The sequence below is a fragment of the Rhincodon typus genome, chromosome 5, assembly GCF_021869965.1.
Source record: "Rhincodon typus isolate 14 chromosome 5, sRhiTyp1.1, whole genome shotgun sequence".
In the NCBI taxonomy this organism is placed as follows: domain Eukaryota; kingdom Metazoa; phylum Chordata; class Chondrichthyes; order Orectolobiformes; family Rhincodontidae; genus Rhincodon; species Rhincodon typus.
In genome coordinates, this window is record NC_063336.1 from 56,192,016 (window position 1) to 56,209,367 (window position 17,352).

The 17,352-nt window shown below is 39.5% G+C and overlaps 1 protein-coding gene across 1 annotated transcript in view; it reads right to left on the reverse strand.

The window, feature by feature from the left end:
* Positions 1-17,352, reverse strand: part of man1a1 (mannosidase, alpha, class 1A, member 1) — a 417,658-nt gene that overhangs the window by 41,363 nt on the left and 358,943 nt on the right. The window contains exons 6-7 of the mRNA XM_020528590.2: positions 6,692-6,815; positions 2,206-2,299 (exon numbers count right to left, since the gene is read on the reverse strand). Coding sequence (XP_020384179.1) covers positions 2,206-2,299; positions 6,692-6,815 — 218 coding nt within the window. The remainder of the gene's footprint in view (positions 1-2,205; positions 2,300-6,691; positions 6,816-17,352) is intronic.

The window sequence follows — 17,352 nt, forward strand, 5'->3', positions numbered from 1 at the left end:
GAGTGAGCGGTTGGGTGGAGGTGGAGCCCAGGAAGAGGACAACAGCTTCCTGATTACGACGTAGCAAGAAATGCTTGGCTGTGTGGAAAACAGGATCACAATTTGACGAAATACACCTTGCAGCAAAATCGCCTGTAAACACTCTCCATCATGCCTCAATATAACACAGGGACAAGCTGTAATGAAGCCATTTTTAAGACAAGAGGGGAAAGGATAAAATTATTGGGGTGGGGTAGATTGCTTTCAAGTGGTGCTGGAGGATTTCAAGACTGGTATAGCTGCACTCGGGCATAAAATTTCAACATAGGAACAAACACAGAGGAAGGATAAACTTTATTAATTCAGCAGGACAGGTTTTATATTAAATGTAAAAACATTGACCTTAAAACAACAAATCATTCTAGCTACAGAATTACTTTGCTGGCACATTGTCTAAATATTGCTAAGTCATCCAGCAATTAATTTATAAGTAGCTCTTCTTCCAAGGTCACAGTCGTTATGACCAAAGAAGATTTAAAACAAAATTCTCAGGATTTGGTAGGTTTGCAAAATATTGCTAACATTTTAGGTATGAAATACTATTTATCAATTTGTTTTATTGAACTCAGGGCACAATGTACTAAACTAGAATTTAAAAAAGCCTCCCCACTCACTAAGTTCTGCACAATCAGAAACATCACCAACAGAAACATCATAATCACTGAATAATATATGTTTAAATATATGTTTAAAAAGAAAACTCAGCATTAGGTTACCTATATTTAATACTTATCTTCAAATGTACTCATTTAAAATACAAATGCAAAGGACTGTATTTGAAGTGTCTTGGGTGTATTTTTTGCCTGCTTTTAAAATGTCTGCTACTACACTGAAGCCATGGAAATGTATGGTTTCCTCACCACCTCACACCAAGTTCTCACTATATGAAAAACTCATCCTTGTAGCTCTTTTGAGGGGAAAGTAGCATCAGCTGAACCAAGCTAACGTAAAAGAAGACATGTAATTAGAAACTTTAAGGTAGAGGTTGGAGCAGGTAAAGAAAGACGAAGATAAAACAAGAGTACAACTGAACTCGAGCCTTGTGTACTGTGATTGAACTATATTTAAAATGGCAAGAATCTAGAAAAGGTCAGCAATTTAATATTTTGTTCAATGTATGTGTAAATTTATTATACTAAAGTAGAAAATTTTCATCAATGCCTTAATATCCTGACTAATGCAGAAGTACTTGTGCCCCAATATCTCAATTGTAGTATTTTGCTATGCTAAAGGCAGTATAGAAAAACACATTTGTTATTGCTGAATGGATACCTTTGAGAACAAGTATTGATCTGAGCAAAGAACTGGGGTGTCTTCAAAGATGAGGTCCACTTCTTGCTCCAATTAGTGCTCTGTGGGCTTTAACTGGGTCATGTGACAACAGAAGGCTGTTAATATTGAGATAACAGTTGATGCTCAAATCAGAAGAACAGCCTGCTACTAATATTGTAACTGTCTGTTTGGTATAATTTGTTTTGTAGTAATAGATTGCTTCAAGAATTAAAGAACAGGATAAGAGGTAGGAGGAGTTAAGCATAAAGCAACTTCTTGACCATCCAGTGACTTTGGAACACTTTTTAACACACATATGTGCTGACTATTCCTCGGTATTTTGCTTTACGTTTCAATCAGTGAGGAACATGTCCATGCCGTTTCATGTAGTATCGATCGACTCTACATTTTTCCCCGAGGGCACCTTTTCAGAGTTTTGAATATTCATGAAGACAAAAGGCTGAACATCCCAGAGAACACTGGACAGCATTGGAAATCAATTCTCAGAGTCACAATATAAACGTCCATCCTTGCCAATCATTACAAAATGCATTCATTGGAAGGCCTGCAATATTTGAACCTGCGTAGAAGCATTGAACACTGAGAACATCAACCAGCTGGAAAATATTATTGTCCAAAGCCGTACAACCTGAATTAAGCCACAGCTGACCAATACATACCAGTAAGATAACAATATGTAGGAAATCCCACAGAAGAATCTATTTATATGGTGAAAGACCAGTTTCCTCTGGTACCTCGACAGAATAAAATTGCAGCATACGATAAAAAGAAGTGTCTTTGGTGAATAAAGCTTGTAGAAGAGGGAGTAGGCTAGACAGATGTACTTCCACTGCTTTTGGAAAAAATAATTAAGCTTCAAACAGGTATACTTACGTTGACCCCATTGACCACTGTTGGGGTTCAAGTAATTTGGATACAGTCCTTGTGGTTTATCCAAACGATTCAAAACTTTGCGAATGTTCATCATCTGTCAAAAAGGCAGGAATTATTGCATTTTGCATTTCTAAATTGATAGAATTATCTACGAACAATAAAAACAGATTCAACCCTAAAACTAAACCAAGCAGAAATTAAAAGCCGCTGCTCCAAAACCTAATTTATATTTTAATAAGTTTCAAATATTCTCTCTCCTCCTGTTACAGCTGAGTATGCCTTTTTGTTCCCTCAAGCAGAGTCGAAACAAAATAAATATTTTAGTTTTACATAAAATTAGAGAATTTGCTCTTGTGAAACAAAAATATGAGTCAAAACAGAATATTTTGTCAGTTTTTGTAATTCAAAGGCATAGTTTTAAGTCGAGGTTGGTGTTGTGTTGTTCAGGTGGTGTTGTGACTTAATTTACTGTAATTATGCATTGTTAAAAGGAGACAAGAAATTGCAGTTTTTGGTATTGCACTCATCAGGACAAAGATGCAAGATGTAGAGTTGATAAAAGAGTCGTATGGCTTGAAAAGAGGCTGCTAACTGGTCAGGTCATTGTTGGCATCGGTCCACAGATTATTTCCAGTTTCCTAGAGTAGCATATTGTTGATTTGATCAGACAGCAGATTATATTGGGTTTGGTATTGTGTAATGTGACAGGCTTAATTCAAGACTTGAGTAGAGTGCCACAGGATAGCAGTGATCACAATATGATTGAATTTTACAAACAAAAAAAGGAATTGCAGGGAACATTCAGGTCAGGCAGCATCTGTGGAGACAAAGCAGAGTTAACATTTTGGGTCCAATGACCCTTCTTCAGCCTGACTGTCGCTAAGAAAAGGTTGGTGTATATGCTGAAGACTTTGCAGGGGGAGGGGTACATGATAGGTGGAGATCTAGCCCTGAGCAAGAGAGAACAGTTGGACAAAGGAATGGGTAAAGGTCAGTCTGCAGGAACTAATAGCTGCTAATGGGGACCATTAACAGCTGACAATGGGGTTGTTTTGTGGCAGCAGCCCATGTGATGACAAGGCCTGGTGTGTGGGGTGTTTGGCTAAGGACATGGAAGAAGGTGCCAAGGCCCTAAAATTATTGAACTCAGTACTGAGTTCTGAACGCTGCAGAGTCACCATGTGGAAAATGAGATGCTGTTCTTTCAGTTTGCACTAAACTTTGCTGGAGCGCTGCAGCAAACCTGAGACAAGAGATGCTAGCCAGGGAACATGGTGCTGTGTTGAAGTTGCAGGCAAATGGAAGCTCAGGGTCATTTCTGCAGATAGAACATAGGTGTTCTGCAAAGTGGTTGCCCAGCCTGCATTTTATCTCCCGATGTACAGCTGAAAACATTCCAAGGTCTTCACTATCCCACGACCCAGACAAGCCTTCCAGTTGAAGCAGCGATTTACCTGCAATTCATTCAACGCAGTCTACTGTATACGCTGCTCACAATGTGGTCTCCACAATGCAAATGCACAACTGGAAGCCACCCTCTCAGCGAAGACTCACAGCAAGACTTGTGGCAAAAGACTGTGCGGCAACCCAAGATGATCCAGGAGAAGATTTGCCCTGACCTGCGAGACCCACCTTTGTGGAAGACAGCCAGGCCTTTTAGAGAGAAAGGAAATCCCAACGGCCCAGCTCAAATACAAGGATCATTGTGGGTAATAAGTTTCCTTAGGCAGACAGAGCTAGATAATGAATAAATACGGTGGGAATTTGGGAAATGTTCACATGGTGTTTTTAAGTGAGGAATATTTTGTTAATAAAATTGAACTGAACTTAAAATGAAATTGTGTCCCTTTGCCTGCCTTACTGACAAGAGTGCTTGGGTGAAGTGTTTTTAATACATAAACTGGTCGAAGCATAGGCATTTCAGAATACTCAAGATAAGCATATTCCTAACAGAGAAAAGCTGCAAAGGAAGGATCTACGAAAGAAGTTAGAGAAAGCATCTTAAGGAAAAAGCATATAACTGTAAAAAACGAGTGATAGGTTAGATGATTATCAGAAGTCAAAGAATGGCAGAGAATGACTGAAAGGTTATTCAGGACAAAAAATTTAGAGTATGAGAGGAAGCTCACTACAAATGCAAAAGGGAGCAGCAAACGTTTCTACAGGTACTTAAGAAGGAAAAGCAGAAGTGAGTATTGATCGTCTGAAGAGTGAGAATGGAGAGTTGATAGTACATAATAAGGGGTTGATGGATGAAATAAACAAATATTTCACTTCTAACCAAACTATAAAGGCCACAAAAAATTTGAGTAATAGCTGCAAATTAGGAGGTAGAAAGGAGAAAGGAATTTAGCGAAACTGCAATAACAAAGGTAGCGGTACTAAGCAAACTGACGGAGCTGTAGGCTGACAAGTCTCCAGGTCCAAATGGTCTTCAGTCTATACTTTAAAAAATGTTGCTAATGAAGTAATAGATGCATTGATGTTAATTTTCCAAAACTCCCCCAATTCGGCAAGTACCCATTGGACGGAAAAGTACCAAACATAGCACCCCAAATCCTTGCCTTGTTAAAGAAGTGAGGGAGGCAGAAAACAGGACGCTACAGGTCATAAAGCTTGATGTTTATCTTGGAGAAGGTGTTAGAATTAATTAGTAATAAGTCTATAGCTATGCTCTAGGAGAAGCTATAGGCAATTGGGAAGGTTAGCATGGTTTTGTGAAGGTTAAGAAATTTATTAGACATCTTTGAAGGAGTAACATGCTGTGGATAAATGGGGACCTGTGGGTGAACTATACTTGGATTACCAGGAGACATTTGATAAAGTGCCACAAAGGTTAGTCCAAAAAGAAAAGGCCATGGTTAGGGGTAACATACGAACATGGATTGAGGATTGGCTCTGAAAGGCATGAGCATATGCATAAATCGGTCTTTGTGTGATTGGCAGGATGAGATAAGTGGAGTCCTGTAGGGGTCAATGTTGCCATCTTAATCTTTTACAATTGACATCAATGATGTAGATGAGGGGAGTGAAGATGTGGTAGCTACATTTGTACCCAACACAATGATAGGCTGGAAATTATAATATAAAGAAGACATTAGAAAGTTGCAGATGGATATGTATACAATTAGAGTAAGTTGGCAAAAATCTGGCAGGTAGAGTAAAATCTGAAGTTGTTCATTTTGGCAGGAAGAATGAAAACGCAGACTATTACTTAAATAGGCAATGACTGCAAAAATACAAAATGGAGAAGGACTTAGGTGGTCTTGTGCATGAAGTCCCAAATAATTAATAAGCAGATAGAGCATATAATTAGGAAAGCTGATGGGACGCCATCCTTCATTATAAGGGGAAGTAAACTTAAAAGTGAAGATGTTATGACTCAGTTTTAATAGGGCAATGGTGAGGCCATATGTTGAATACTGTATCCAGTTTTGGCCTCCTTATTTAAGGAAGAATGTAAATGCATTGGAGATAGTTCAGAGGAGGTTTACTAGATTAATACCTGGAGTTAAGTGAGTTTATGTTTTATCAGAATAGGTTGGATAGCTTAGGATATTTCCACTGGAATTTAGAAGAGTGAGGGGTGACTGGGTTGAAATGTATTAGATCCTGAAGGGTCTTGACAAACAACATTTCCCATTCCCCATTTGCAGTGCACGCCATGCCAATTGTGATCAAGTAGCCTGTGTTTGCAATCTCAGAACAGCAGGTCCAAATGATGTGAGTCTGCTATTGGACATAATTTATTAAATAATCCAGACTGTTCTAAGAATTACACCAGAAATCAATTTAAGATCAACCATGCTTGCAATGTGATGCAATTGCGTGCACTAGAAATTACATACATTAATCCACAGAACCCTATTTCTTGTACACTCACTGCACCATTTTTAGTGAAATAAAAGATTGTTTATTGCTGCTTTCCCTTGGGAGGATCCTGACTAGAGAACACCTGCCTAGTCTGAGAACAAAGATTGATACTTTTGATGCATCTCTGTGCTAATGGCAGTTCAACCTATTATGTTGTGCAAATCGGTGTCCCTTTTTCTCAAATTTGTTTCTCGCATTTTAGTCCTGATGAGTGCTGGACAAAAAGTACCACCTATTGGCTCCTTTTAACAATGTTTAAGTTCTGTACTACTCAGAAATTATTAATACTTATTCATACCTTAGCACAACCAGGTACAAAGTGCCAAGGGCTGGTCTCTTTCAAAATAGAATATAGAAGAGAAAGAGAAGGCAACTCACCTGAGACTGCATTAAGATGAGCTTGGGGAAGTGAGGTGGGGTGTGGTGTGGTAGTGGAGCTCAGTCATGCAGGACATCTACTTTATAAATTAGTTCATAGTAATCCTCCAAGACTATTATTAGAAGGAGGTGTTTGAAATTATTCAACATTTAGACAGGCTTAGGCATTAACTATTCAGCATTTCATTTTGTACCATTTTTAAATTTCTTACCAAAGTATAATGTGGTAACTGACCTTCTCTGCAAACACTGCATTTCCAGACAGTTGACTTAAATGCATGAACTCGAGATGCAAGGTGCCAAATTCAGCCAAGATACTGCTACCTCCCGAAGCCCAAGGCCAGTTTCGACCAATTCCACTGTAAAGGCATATTCAATGTAGAATGTAGTAAAGTTGTCTGAAACATACCGATTATTTTCTGTGACACACAAAAGTACTCGAAATGGATGAAACAAACACTTAAATGGCAGAGAAAATATAAGTGAAGAATAACGTGCAATTTCCAATATATCTAGCAAAACTGAATTAATTTGTTTTAATGTTAAAAGCAATGCTTGATTTAATCTACATTTTAAAACAACTAATCATGTACGGTCTACAAATTTCAACTAGTAAAGAGAGTGTGGGCATGTTACAGTGTACCATACATGGAATTTAAAAACTGGTGTCATCTTGAAATTCATCTTGTTCTACCTAAACATAAAATTTGGTTTATTGTAATATGTTCAGTCATTTATGACGCAGAACAGCTCCCTTACTGCATATTGGAAATGGTCCAGGCCCAGTCCATTCATACACCTAATAAAAACAGGTAGAGTTTTGCTGAAAAGCTTAGATGGGGGGCTTCCTTAAGCAAACAGTAAAGAGGAAGCTTTAACTAGAGACTATATTTATTTGTCAAGTAGATCAATCACACGGTCATCGTTTTGATTCAGGAAGGGAGAATTAATTAGCTTAAGACCCACGAAAATAATTAGCTTTCCTCCCAAGTGAAACTCTGAAAGCAAATACTTAAGAAAGAACAATGGTGGCTTCATATTGCCACTTGGCTCACATTGCTGATTGCTGTGCAGGTAAGTTAAAAGTCACTTCCTAAAAAAACAGATGGTTTTTTTCCAATTTAAACTCATGCAGTGTATTAAAATTGGCAACACACTTCAATAACCAATATCTACCTTGGCAGCCAGAAGCAGGACTTCTGCACACATTCTACCCAATGTATAAGCCATCTAATCAAGACCTGTTTGGATATTTATTGGGTTGTATAATTTGTCATCGGTATATGGATATTCCAGATCATATACTTGGGACTAAAAGAATGGACCTTTCAGTCATTACATTGAACACAGTTTAGCAGTATTACATCGCAGTTTTGTGCCACAACATTTAACCTAAGGGTTTCAGATAATTAAAATCTAAATTCTCTTATCAGATGACAAAGGCTATCTATTAAATATAATAAAAACATCCTTAACATATCTTATATGATGGTACATTCCCCTGCAGATATACTGCTCTCTCTCTCATCTGTGTGTGTCCCTCTCTCTCTCTGCATATATGCCCTATATGCCGTCATTGCCCAGACAGCAGATAAGCATCGACCACATTGCTGTGGGTCTGGAGCCAGACTGGGCAGTCTCCTTCCCTAAGGGACATTAGTGAACCAGATGGGTCTTCCTGATAATCAGCAATGGTTTCGTGGTCATCATTAGGAACTTAATTCTCATCTTTTTGTTGCATTCAAGTTTCACCATCTGCCACATTGGGATTTGAGCCCAGGTCCCCAGAACATTACCTGGGTCTCTGGATCAATAGTCTAGCGACAATACCACTAAACCATCACCACCCCTATGTTGAAGATGCTCATATCAACTCCATCATTACTGTATACCACTCTACTGTGTCTATCCTGCCAGTAGAACAAGACATATTCAAGGGTGGTGGCATTGTTCCTGGAACAGTGTGTGAAGTATGATTCTCTGAACATTACAGTGTCAAGCTGTCGCTTAATTAGTCAGTGTGACAGCTCTCCCAATTTTCATATTAGACCCTAAATGTTGAAGTGGACTTTCCAGAAACAATAGGGCTGAGACTACCATTGTCATTTCTGGTGCCTAGGACGATGCTAGGTTGTCTATTCCATTTCAATTCTTTTTTGAGGTGTTTTAGCAGTTGATACTACTAAATGGCTTGCTAGAACAATTCAGAGCGCAGTTAAGAATCAACCATGTAGCTGTGGGTCTGACAAGCACTGCTAATAGCCAGAGCATGGCTATTTCAGGCAGAATCAGTTCAATCAGCTGTTTGCATCTCATTTTGGTGTGAATTAATGTCACTATTGAGTGTAAGATTATAGATTATCAAGATTATGGCTGATCTTCACTCAACATGCAGCTGTCGTTTGATGTAGAGCCAGGCTGGGACGTGTGAAATAAAGTTAAAACATTGGAGTCCATACTATAAGACAAAGCAGTGCAGACAGTTTTTAGAGCTCTTCACTTGTGACAACAGGAGTTCTTTGACTCAGAACTTAGGTACATTTTTGTGTTCTATAATGAAATGACTAGTTACTGCTTTTTGACCTCATTCAATAAGCTGTATTATAAGATTTATGAGCCTGCGTACATACTGGTTTACTTTATGACGACATGCAGCATTTTCGATTACAGGTTAGTGTCTCAGAATTCCACCTCACATAGCAGCTAAACTGAGTGAATACCAACTTGACCAATAAAACTGATGTAAAAACTATAGAAATAAATTTTGTAATTAGTTTTTGATTACATTCTTACTTTTTAAAACGGAAAACAGTTTAATCCTAACTTGTGAACTTGGTCCAATATGTTTACTTCTAATACAGAAGCTTGTAGAATCAAGAAGGCCATAGCACATAATATAGTCTGAGACTTCAACGCAGCAGTGAGGGAGTGCTCTATTATTGGAAGTAGCACTCTTTGAATAAGACATTAAACCACATCTGCATCTGCCTCTCCTGCTAGTTCAGATAGTTTGTTTTACATCCCCATGGCCTTATTTGAAAGGGGACACAGAGCTCTCCCAGTGTCAAGGTCATAATCATTTGCTTAAGTAGCACCAAAAGCAGATTGACTAGCCCCCGTTCAATTTGCTGTTCAAGGGGTTTTGCAGTGATGAAATTAGTTGCATTTGGCTTTCGAGATTGACTTAGAAAATGGAAATAATAAGACATGATTTCTTTCAGGGATCTCTTGTGAGGCATAATAAGTTGCTATCTACATTCAGTTCATTTTTTTCATAATTCAGAAGAAAAGGTTGCTGTCTAAGTTCTGATGAATTAATTGCAACTTCACTAACTTAGCATATAAAGTACTGAAATTAATAGTTAAAATGCTCATTTTGCATTGAGCACAACCTACTTATAATGTTAAATATGGTTGCATGTTGAAGACATGAATAATTTCTAAAAATTATATGATAGAGAAGTTGTCAAGTAGCAAGAGTTGAGAAGATCTCTAATTTGAAACCCGGCAGAAACTGTCAACATTCAAATTTAGATAGGATAGATTGTTGGAGAACAACAATAGATATTGATATATTGGCCAAAGAATGAGGATTGTCCTGAATTCCAGAAAGGCCAATGCTTCTAATAAATCCTGCCAAATGTACCAATTCCAACACCTTCAATTGAGATTCATGGTGAAGTATTGGAAAATGTCCCTCACCTATCATTGCTTGGAAGCTATCATTAATGAAGGGTTACCCCACTAAGTAAATATTCGCCTTGCTAGTGACAGACACAGCCCACGAATGATGACAGTAAATTAAAAAAAAATTAAACTGTCTTCTAATGAACATACCCATTGTCTGGTGTCCATTTTAGCACTTTATTGGTGACAAAATTGTTTTTGAAACAAAGATTTTACACAAAGATTCACTGTTTAATCAAATTCAAAATGTTCTCTGTTACCATCCCATATTCAGCACCTATTTTAGATCAAAATGCTTATCCAAATTTGCTACTTCCTGAAAGTATTCATTCTTACATGATTCAAATACCTGGCTATATTCCACCGACAGGTGGCATCCACCATTGACACATCTTTGTTTAAGCCCTACCCCACAAGGATGAATTTTTTTTAATAAGGGTGAATGAAACCAAAAGTAATTAGAGCCATCATGCCACTTGAACATTGCTAAACCATGTGTACAATTCATATCTTAAATAGGAATAGTGTTCAGAACTCAATCTGTAATCGGATTTAATGGGAAGAATAAATAGTTAGGGCCATTCAATCCTGGACTATCCTGAACTGAAGAAGACCTCATTGCTAAAGTAATAACTTATTCAGACTTTGGTCATGAAGAAACTAGACAAATGTTTAGGACCTAGTCACCTAGTCAGAATATTAAATCGTGAGGAAACACAGAAGCTATTGTGATGACCATCAAAATTTCTCTCTATTGAGGAACTGTCACCTTTGAATAGAATACTGCCAATGTTATTCCTTTACTTAAGAAAGATAGCAGAAATAAACTACGAAAATGTACGCCTAATAATCAGATGTTTATTGTGGGGAAGTAACTACAATTGAGTACTTTGCCAAACATAAATTGATTGGAGAAAACCAACATGAACCTGCAAAGAGTAAGAGAAAGTCATGTTTAATGAATCCAGATGAATTTTTGGAGCATTTGGTGGATAGAAAATGTCTGAGCATTTTATTTATATGGATTGCCAAAAGGCATTCAATATAGTTCCATATTAAAGAGATTTTCAACAATATTAACAGTGTATGGATTGGAGACAAAACTTGATTGGAAGACAGACCTATTACTAGGTGATGGCGAGAAAGGATAGATGATATTCACATCAATTGCCAAGATGTAAAGAAACTAACCTCTTTGGCCTTTTGAGCCTGTTACTGTCTCATGTGGTTCAGTGTTTAATTTTGCTTTATAATACTCACGTGTAGCACCACGGACATGTCATTATGTTAAAGGCAATATATTTAAATAAAATGTTGTTTTATACATCAATGACTTGAATGAAGGAATACAGCCATAAATCTTTAACTGTTGATAATCCTAAGTGGCATGGTAAATAGGAGCAAAATAATACAACAGGGCATCGACCAAACTAAGTATTTGGATAAAACTGGTAGATTCAGTTCTACAAAGGGAAGTTTGAACTGAAAAATGATGAATCAACATTTTGAGTATTGTGTGCAGTTTTGGGCCCCATATCTCAGGAAGGATGTACTGGCCCTGGAGCGGATTCAGAGCACATTCACGAGAATGGTCCCACGAATGGAAAGCTTAACATATGAGGAACATTTGAGGATTCTGGGACTATACTCATTGGAGTTTAGAAGGATGAGGGGGAGATCTAATTGAAACTTTCAGAATACTGAATGACCTGGACAAAATGGAAGTTGGGAAGATGTTTCCATTGGTAGGAGAGAATAGGACCCGAGGGCACAGCCTTAGAGTAAAGGGAAGACCTTTTAGAACGGAGATAAAAAGAAACTTCTTCAGCCAGAGAGTGGTGAATCTATGGAATTCACTGCCACAGACGGCTGTGGAGGCCAGGTCATTCAGTACATTTAAGACTGAGATAGATAGGTTCTTGATTACCAAGGGGATCAAGGGTTATGGGGAGAAAGCAGGAGAATGGGGTTGAGGAACTTATCAGCCATGATTGAATGGCGCAGCAGACTCGATGGGCGGAATGGCATAATTTCTGCTCCTATGTCTTATGGTCTTAAGGCTCTTTCCAAACTAAAATCAAGGTTAGAGTCCTTCTGAAACAGTAACCTTACTCCAGGATTGCTCAGAAACCAAGTGGCTGTAGACCCCTGTGCTGTGTTTATGGAAATTTAATCACATTGTGGTAGCTGGCAACAGTCAGTAAACATTCAAGAGCATTAGATATTTTTTCAGTTCATTATAACAAATTATTTAATTTTAGTTCAGAAAACCCAGAGATTCAAAGGTTTTAGGGCTACTGAGAAGAGATTTAGCGTTCAGAAGCAAATTTAGTTTCTGGCCTTAAAGGAGGTCAGGTCAGTTGAGAGAAAACAGAGTTATATCATCAGAAAAATTTAGTTTGTGCAGCCTCCAAATCAGGAGAGTTTGGTTAGAAATCAGTTTGAGTGTATTTACGTAAGAAGACTCCCCAGTTCACTGGAAGGAAACTAGGGAGGATAAGTTAAGTAGAACTTAAAAGATTTGATCGAGAGGTAACTTCTCTGTACTTGAATTTCTGCAAATTGAAATGTTGTGAAATATGTTACAAAATTTGACATGCTGTGTGTTTTAAGATTTTTCTACATGTTCTTCTAAATCTAGATAGTTTGTCACTTTTTCATCCAGAAAAATTTATGTACTGTTGCTAAATAAACTCTGTAGCCTATATGACCATGTTTCTGTGGCTTATCACCATGTTACGTAAAAAAGGGAAACATATCATCTATCAAGCCAGTTTTTTATTCTGGGATCTGGTTTGTCCAGTAGTATTATCTGCTCTGATCAGAACTATCTGGACAAATAAAATAAGCTTTACACCTCAGCGGTTTATTCAAAAGTAGAAAGCAACACAAATGGCATCTTCCCAGCACCTGAATAACGGTGTCCGTGTTGAGAAATCTGGAAAAATCAGATGAGATATTCAGTGAGGATATTACCAACATAGAGGTCAAAAAGTTCCAATGTCCAAGCAAGTATTGGATGATGGGACAAGATTTCTGCTCCTAAGGGCGGAGGGGCCCATATGCATAGGATATAACACAGAATCCCTCTCATTACTACCTAATCTCACCTCACTAACACGGTCCTTGGTTTCCAGGTCCGCTGGACCACCTGGATCGCTTTCACACCTCTAATCCTCTCAAGTGGGCAATTCTTTGAACTGTAATTAGCCGAGGGCTGTATAACAGTTTACAAACCCAGTTTTATCCCACATTTATCTCACACTTGAAATTCACTTTCCAAAGCTAAAACACATATTCCTAAAAACATATAACTCCTGAAATTAGAAATAACACAGTGAAGAGCTGGAGGAGCACAGTGGGACAGACAGCATCAGAAGAACAGGAAAGTTGACATTTCGGGTCAGGATCCTTCTTCAGAAAGGGTCAGAAATGGAAAGATTTTCTGAAGAAAGGTCCCGACCCGAAACATCAACTTTCCTGCTCCTCTGATGCTGCCTGGCCTGCTGTGTTCCTCCAGCTCCACACTGTGTTATCTCTGAACTCTTGAAATTAGATATTCACAAGAGAATTACCTCACACATTACGAGAGCTGAGTGATGATGTATTTATGTTATCAAAGGAAAGGTGTTAAGTTAAAAGGCACACGACGAGCAATACCAGGATTCACTAACAGTTGGATTTTTAAGTCTACAGTAACCACAGGAATGGAGATAAAAGCTAGTCGCCTAAATCTCACACTCTTACCCAGAGATCCTGCTGTGGTATGTGAGGGCCTGCAGTGAGATGAACATTTCCAAAAATGCGAGAAAGCAGACAACATCTTGAACCAGAGATAGTAGGAACTGCAGATGCTGGAGAATCTGAGATAACAAGGTGTAGAGCTGGATGAACACAGCAGGCCAAGCAGCATCAGAGGAGCAGGAAGGCTGACATTTCAGGCCTAGACCCTTCTTCTAGTCCTGAAACGTCAGCCTTCCTGCTCCTCTGATGCTGCTTGGCCTTCTGTGTTCATCCAGCTCTACACCTTGTTATCTCAACATCTTAAACCAAGCAGGCATGAATGTAAGTGGCCAAGAAAGTCAACAGAAGTATGGTCCCTCTAAGCTAAGACACTGCATTAAAAGGATACAGAAACTCATGAGGGTAGAAAACATAAATGGCTTAACATTTTCTCAGGTGCCTGGCCTTCCATTCTCCTGTACGGCACACCTTCGGTTCATACACCTTGAAGCTGCGCTCATTCTTCTCTCTTCTCATGCCTCTCATCCCCATCCAAACAACCATAGTCAACTTCATCTTACTGCCCTCTTGCACTCGTACCACACTGCCAACCTCCACAGATGTTGTCTTTCACTTGTTACTACATAAATTATTGTAAATACTCCCATCTCTCTGTTTTCCCTGTTTGCAGGGAAGAGAATGCACGGCTTAGTGATAGGTAGAAGTCTGAAGGCAGGGCAGCAAGGGAGGGAGTGGGACAGACGTTTTGATAGCTCTTGGCAATGCATGCCCACTTAGTCCACTTGAAAGGCAGACTTGTCTCAAGGTTGTGCAAATCTCAGCAACAATTTGTAATGAGGGTCTGAACTTCCCGAGTCACTGGTGCGAAATGTTGGGGGAAGTTGTTCTCCTGTTTGTAGATCTTGTCTTGTGAGCTTCACTTTCTTCCAGGTGGTCCTGCTTGCCTGTGTAGGCAGCTGGTGCTATTGTAACTTCTGTTATTTCCCTCTCCAGAGATGTAAGGTAGAACTGCATAATCTGTTCCCACATACTGCCCTGAAGGCTGGCAACAAGGAACAACATCTGAAGTTGAGTAAATTGTCTTCCAGCAAGTTCTTGATCACACGTCAAGCACCGAATGCTCTCTGACAGAAAGAGTGCTTTGAACAGCAGTTAATGGTCACAGTTGGAGTTCTTCAGTGTAACTGATTAAATGTTCCCCAACCTGTCAGTTTCATTGCAGATTTCACCACCACACCCCCAACCCCATCCCCCCACCTCCCCATTGCACACTCATCTTGGTGACCTCGGTAAGTTGTCAACAAGTTGGGGAACTCCTACCTATTATGATGTCAATTTTAACAGGGAACACACTAACTAATAGAACAAGCTGCCAGAGGAAGTGGTAAAGGCGAGTACAATTATAACATTTAAACATGGCCAAAAGAGCTGAATTCCAGAGGTGAGGTGAGGTGAGAGTGACAGCCTTTGACATCAAGGCTGCATTCGATTGAGTGCGGCATCAAGGAGCCCGAGCAAAACTGGAATCAATGGGTGTCAGGGGCGAAGATGGTCGTGGTTGTGAGAGGTCAATCATCTCAGCTCCAGGCCATCTCTGCAGGAGTTCCTCAGGTTAGTGTCCTAGGCCCAACCATCTTCAGCTGCTTCATCAATGAACTTCCCTCTATTGTAAGGTCAGATGTGGGGATGTTTGCTGATGATTACATAATGTTCAGCACCATTCGTGACTCCTCAGATACTGAAGCAGTCCATGTTCACATGCAACAAGATCTGGACAATATCCAGGCTTGGGCTGACAAGTGGCAAGTGACATTCGCACCACACAAATGCCAGGCTATGACCATCACCAATAAGAGACAATCTAACTACCGCCCCTTGACATTCAATGGTGTTACCATCACTGAATCCCCCACTATCAACATCCTGAGGGTTATCGTTGACCAGAAACTCAACTGGACTCACCACATTAACAGAGTGGCTACAAGAGCAGGCCAGAAGCTAGGAATACCACAGCGAGTAACTCAGCTCCTGACTCCTCAAAGCCTGTCCACCAACTACAGGGCACAAGTCAGGAGTGTGATGGAATACTCCCCACTTGCCTGGATGAGTGCAGCCCCACCATTCAAGAAGCTTGACACCATCCAGGAAAAAGCAGCCCGCTTGACTCGCACTACATCCACAAGCATTCACTCCCTCCACCACCGATGCTCACTAGCAGCAGTGTGTACTATGTATACAAGATGCACTGCAGAAATTCACCAAATATCCTCAGACCTTCCAAACCCACGACCACTTCGATCTAGAAGGACAAGAGCATCAGACATACGGGAACACCACGACCTCCAAGTTCCCCTCCAAGTCACTCACCATCCTGACTTGGAAATATACTGCTGGGTCAAAATCCTGGAATTCCCTCCCTAATAGCATTGTGGGTCAACCCACAGCAGGAGGACTGCAGCAGCTCACCACCATCTTCTCAAGGACAACTAGGGATGGGCAAGAAATGCTGGCCAGCCAGTGCCACCCACATCTCCAAATGGATAGAAAAAAAAATTAAAAGACATTTGGACAGGTACATGGATAGGCAAGGTTAGAAGGATATAAGCCCAATGCATGCAAAATAGAACTAGTTTAGATTAGGAAACCTGGTCAGCATGGCTGAGTTGGGCTGAATGGTCTGTTTCTGTGTTGTACCATTTTATGACTCTATGAGTAACTACAATTTAGAACATGTGACTAGCAACGATTCTTATCCAGAGTGCAGCATGTAGCATTATGAACTAGCCACAATTTCCTCTAATAATAGCTTCTCTGTTTTTGTAATATATTTTGACTGATGAACAACCAACAATAGATCTTCAACTAAATAGAACCTATGCCCATTTGTCAGTCCTGGTGGAAGCTGTAGATTGATTACTTCGTGCGAGGAAACACAAAGCTATAATAGTGCCCTAATTGGCAAATCCAGAAAGGAGGATAAAACAAGTTCTAATTGACTTTAAGCACCTTACTAACTTACTGGAAAATGCAAGAAAGTTCTCCATTTGCCTTTAATTCCACCCCGCAGAAACCAGGAAGGGGCCAGTGTTATGTTAGGATTCTAAACTAATGTCAATTTCAGGGTAATTAACACCCTGCACTCAGGCAAAGAGATCTCCTTTTGCCTGTGGAAATTGCCTATGTTGTGACTGGATGAGATGTTTCACCAACAGACCTACTTGGTAAGTGACAGACAGGCAAAAGGTGAGGAAAAAAAGTCAGTTCCAGATTTAAAATAAAATAGAAGCAGAACAGAAAGCAAATTATCAGAGGAAACCAGAATTCAGAGGCAGAACATGGAGGTTCAAACAGGAGTCCTATCAATTAAGATAGCGTGGGGATCACACCCCTATTGCACCTGGCTTAAACTGTAATTTAAAAAATATATATATTGCATGAGACACTTGGAGACCAGTTCTGTGAGAC